The sequence below is a fragment of the Microtus oregoni genome, unplaced genomic scaffold (genome assembly GCF_018167655.1).
Source record: "Microtus oregoni isolate MIOR12 unplaced genomic scaffold, Mior012 000064F_ref0000363, whole genome shotgun sequence".
Lineage (NCBI taxonomy): Eukaryota > Metazoa > Chordata > Mammalia > Rodentia > Cricetidae > Microtus > Microtus oregoni.
The window spans coordinates 9731764-9736740 of NW_024543874.1; the positions used below are offsets into that span (position 1 = coordinate 9731764).

General features: G+C 45.2%; 1 protein-coding gene across 1 annotated transcript; it reads right to left on the reverse strand.

Moving 5' to 3' along the window:
• Positions 1 to 3598: 3598 nt before the first annotated feature.
• LOC121440049 (GTPase IMAP family member 7-like) lies at positions 3599 to 4775 on the reverse strand. Its single transcript, XM_041640767.1, has one exon. The coding sequence runs from the start codon at positions 4773 to 4775 to the stop codon at positions 3900 to 3902; it is 876 nt and encodes a 291-aa protein (XP_041496701.1). The 3' UTR covers positions 3599 to 3899.
• Between the last annotated feature and the right edge of the window lie 202 nt (positions 4776 to 4977).

Here is a 4977-nt window from a genome sequence, read left to right on the forward strand (position 1 = left end):
AGAAAATGAGGTAACAAGTCATAAGTCACGTGGCAAAGCATAGATATGAAATATATAATTTAATTTAAGTGCAGAGTTGGCTAGTAACAAACTTGAGCTATCAGCCAAGCATTTGTAATTTATATTAAGTGTCTGAATCAATTATCTGGGGAATGGCTGTCCATTATTTGGGAACTGGACGGTAAGACAGAAACGTCCACCTGGACCTCTGAGAACCTAGAAACAGGTGACAGCCACAGGCTCAAACACGTCCCCTTATTTAACTGTCTCTACTCTCTGTGGTCGTTTGGACCACTCTAGCTGAGCCCCAGCAGAACTCAGTTGTACATTCTGGGCTTTGCTAGAACTCCTGATACAGAAAACCATGAATGTAATAAAGGTATTGCATGTCCTCAGATTTTCGAGTGACTTTCCATGGAGGAACAGGCGGCTCAGTTGCCTAAACTGACTTCTTCAGGGAGAACAGCTAACAACTGATGCAGGCTGACAAGTGTGGTGAGCACTGCTGCACTGCCTACAATAAAATCATTAGCAAAGGGCATCTCCCTGCTCTTGCTGATGGTAGCTTCTCTCAAACCTCTGCTCACCGTTTTATCTTTAACGATAGGTGAAATCTTCATTGTGATTTTCATACAGATTGCTCAACGTGGAAGTAGTGAGTCATTTCAATTTGCTCAGAACAATGTCTATTGATACTCATCCTTTGCATTTTCTGACAATTTCTCACTTGCACTGTGGTTATTTTGATGTTGGTAGATGTGCACTTTTGGCTCAAATGGTGGACAGCTTGTCTTGTCCTCTTGAATTTAGAAAACAAACTTCGAGGTTCTTCCACTGCTAGCCTATTATAACTAGTATCTAGAAGAACATTAATAGTGGCTGTGACAGCGGCCTCCGTATCATCTTCCTGGTGTCCATGGCATGGCATCAATGTTTCTTAATAAACAAGATGGTGACTGTGGTTGATATGGAATACTTTGCTACAGTAGGAGGGTAACGGTTTATCAGGGTTTTAGCCTTTTTAACTACTGTCTGGCAGCTAAAGAGGTGGTCAGTCTGCACTACTTCATGGCTCTGGAATGCTTTAAGTTATATGGAAATATTTTCAAATATTGAATCTTGTTTGCCCCCATAAGACATCTCAATCATTTAAGATTCTGCCAGATTCTGTTAGTTGTTAGTTTATTTAGTTCTTGGCAATGACATTAATAAGTGATCTTGTCTACTAGTATAGAGTAATTCTCTACTTTTTAAAAATTCAGTTTATTATTGCTATGTGTTTGGTGTTTTGCCTGTAGGTTTGTGCTCCGCACACATTCAGTACCCATGGAGGCCGGAAAAGGGCATCAGATCCCCAGAACTCGAGTTATAAATGGTTGTGAGCTGCCATGTGGGTGCTAGGAATTGAATCCAGGTCCTTCACAAGAACATCAAGTGTTTTTAGCAGCTGAGCCATCTCTCCCATCCCCAGTTCCTCTCTCTTTGATCACCTTAGTTGCATCTGAACCTGTTTTAGGAAAGCATAGATTTCATTTCATGTCTAGATATCTCAACCGTGGTACTTTTCTGACTGTTCCTCCACCCTGGAGGGATTCTGCTGCCATCTTTTCAGAAAGTAAGACTTTCTTATCACAACCTCCCCCTCTGACTTTCTCGGTTAGTTGTACCATTGAAGAGACTTCACCATGGTGAATGTTATTAGGAAGAATTCTGGGGTGCGCTGGGAGTTACAGGGGCTCCACTGATGGTGGTGGCAGTAAAAACACTTCTAAGAAGTGAAGCTGAAGAATTAACAGTGAGTAGGGAAAGGGATTAGATGTGTTTTTAGGAAGAAACAGAGCATAGCCCAAGAGAAGTGGCAGCAAGACACTCTCAGGTCGTCAAAGGAGTTGAAGGGCAGCGAGATCTACAGGCGGATGGCAGACATGGACAGGTCCTGACATTTTTCTTATAGAAAATAAAAAATCACCTCAGGGTTCGTCACGTCCCTTCCCCTCACTGTGCTTCACAGAAACTGGTTTCTTATTCTCTTACTGGGACCCTCCTCCACTTCTCGGCTCCTTTACCCACCTCCTCAGTGCACGTAAACAGGTGATTGTGGTCCAAGTGAGTAGAGGAGCCTTAGCTGAGACCTCTGAGGACGCTCAGGGGCTTCTCGCCTGCTCTTTCCTCTGTTCAGAAGCTCATCAACAACCACCGCTTCCTCCCCAAACATGCTGTGGGAGCCCCTTCTGTTTTGACTTCTTATCTTTCCTGAGTTCAACTACATTGTATGATGAACTCTATGGTTAGCCACATGTGAAAAGTAACTGTTTCCGGTTAGATGTGGGAAGAAAACCGTAAGATGGTAGCTACAGAGTCCTCATGGATGGCAGAGAACTGTCTTTTTCTGTGTGAGCAGGGAGCAAAAATCCCAGCCACTCACTGGCCTCAAGTTCCTGAGTAAACATTTTCCATGAACGACGACAGACAAAGCAAAAATAAAGCTCGGGTAGGGTCTGTGAGAAAACTCAAAGCAGCTGAGTAAAATGAAAGCAAACTGACCGAGGTTTCAGGGACTCAAGTCCCTAAATGGTGGGCATTGCTGGCCATCCTGCTGAGATGACCCAGGGCCTGTTACTCTGGGATACACAGCACCATGCGAAGGAGATGAGATCTGCACGCCTAACACTAAGAGCCTGGGCTTGCACATCACCTACTTAAGATACAGGGCTCAAATAGAACACTCCAAAATAAAAACACTTGGGAGATAATTGTTTCTTTGGAAAGCGTGTAATTCTATTCTTGTGTTTCATCAACAATTACTGATGGCCTTGTTTTCATATTCTAATCAATCTTCACAAAGGACACAGAAACTGGGTAAATACTGAAAGAAAATTCTAGACACAACTGTGCCATCCCATCTGGAAGATCAAAACCCCGAATTCACAGAGCAGTGGGCACCTAACACCCTCTAGTCAAGTGGGATGTGGTATTCATTCGAGCATTGACCCTCAGACATGAGGTCCAGGGCAGTTTCTCACAGCAAGTGTGGGGAGATGCTTTCTCCTCTCTCCTTATCCTTGTGAACCAACCCCAAACTATGCTCTGTGTGGCAGTAACTCATTTCCTGTGGGGACAGAAGCTCTATGGAGTTCAGATTAACCAACCCTGGGTGAGTGAGTCCGAAGAGATACAAAAGAAAGCATGGAGATGATTCCCAGGGGAGACAGTGATGTGTGGTGGTCATAGTGGTTAAGAAATTGATTCTAAAATCCAGAACAAATGTGTCTGTACTGTCCTAACACCATAGACTCTCCTTTAACAACAAAATCAGCCGGGCGGTGGTGGCGCACGCCTTTAATCCCAGCACTCGGGAGGCAGAGGCAGGCGGATCTCTGTGAGTTCGAGGCCAGCCTGGTCTACAAGAGCTAGTTCCAGGACAGGAACCAAAAGCTATGGAGAAACCCTGTCTCGAAAAATAAAAATAAAAAAACAATAAAATCAGAATTATAAACTGATAAAAGACTATGTTTTGGCTTTTCTGTTAGTGTGATAAACATCTCACAGAAGCAACTTAAAGGAGTGGTGTTTATTTCGGGTCATGGCTACAGAGGCATTTCAGTCCATCAGAGTGGGGAAGACAGGGCAGGCTGGCATAGGGAGCAGTGTGGATTTTGGGCCATGGCTACAGAGGCATTTCAGTCCATCAGAGTGGGGAAGGCAGGGCAGGCATAGGGAGCTGAGTGCAGAGTGTGCAATCCAGTCTGGGAGCCTGACACTGAGTCTTCACTCTGGCTCAGTGAATTCCTGGTTCTGCTATCTCAGAAGTTTGTTGGTGGCTGAAGAAATGGGACAGCAGGGAGGATGGGAGGGAGAGAGATGAAGAAATGCTTAGAATGGATGAAAAAATACACAGACTACTTACGAAAAATATGCCACACTTTCAAAAGAATTTTCTTAATTCCTTCAACAATCTGGCTGAGTATGCTATTCTCTGCTTCTTGTCTTATCTTTTGGTCGTATTTTTCCCTAATTGCCTGTACCATTTCCTCTTTTTCCTGAGCACTGAGTTTCCCAAGAGCGCACTCTTCCTCTACTATTCTAACTTCATTCCGTTTTTGCTCAGTGTAAAGTAGCCTCAGGAGCGCTACTTGGCTCTCCAGCCTTTGCTCTGCATCCTTGTAGATGGCATCAGAGAAGTAGACGCCGCCATTGCTCTGCACCATGGCTTCGACCAGCTCCACCAGCTCCTGCACCTGCGTTTCCTGCTCAGCCTTCCCTGCTTTGTTGTTGATGGCCAGGCAGCGGTTGCCACACTCCTTGATGATGCTTTTTAGGTTTGCATCTGAACTTTCTAGGAAGTCCTTTAGGCTCTGGTCCTCCAGCTCATCTTTGCGGGTGAACAAGACAACCATGTACTTCATGGCTGCCTCCCCAAAGATAGCCTTGATCCTAATGACAGTTTCTTGCTCTTCCTCCGTGTAGCGACCCAGCTGCAGTACCAGGATGATGGCGTGAGGCCCAGGGCAGGACTTGAGAACACACTTGCTGATTTCAATGCAGGTGGTTTCCAGCTTGACCTTGGTGTCAAAGAGCCCTGGGGTGTCAACAATCAGGAGTTCTCTCTCCTTCCACTTGCGGGATGCTTTCTGACAGGTCTTAGTGACAGCATGGGGTGCAATTCTAGAATCAAATTTTCTTTGCCCCAGGATAGTGTTTGCTGTGGCACTTTTCCCACTCCCCGTCTTCCCTACCAGAACCATTCTCAGAGAGTTGTCACTGGGCTCAGCCATGATCTTCTCAGAAGGTTCTGGACTCCAGGGGTCTTGAGCACATGTCAAAGGGAAGAAAGTGGTTTAGATAAACTGGAAGCCACACTGACCCTTCCGACCTTTTGATCTTCCCCATCTGCAAAGGTTTTCAAACTCAGGGCAATAGCAGCTAACTGTGGGGTTAGCAACACAAAGTGTTTGGAGTTGACTAGCTCGGGACTGT

Bases quoted from the DNA above. Each gene is read 5' to 3' on its own strand.
- LOC121440049 (XM_041640767.1), bottom strand. From the start codon at position 4,775: ATGGCTGAGCCCAGTGACAACTCTCTGAGAATGGTTCTGGTAGGGAAG.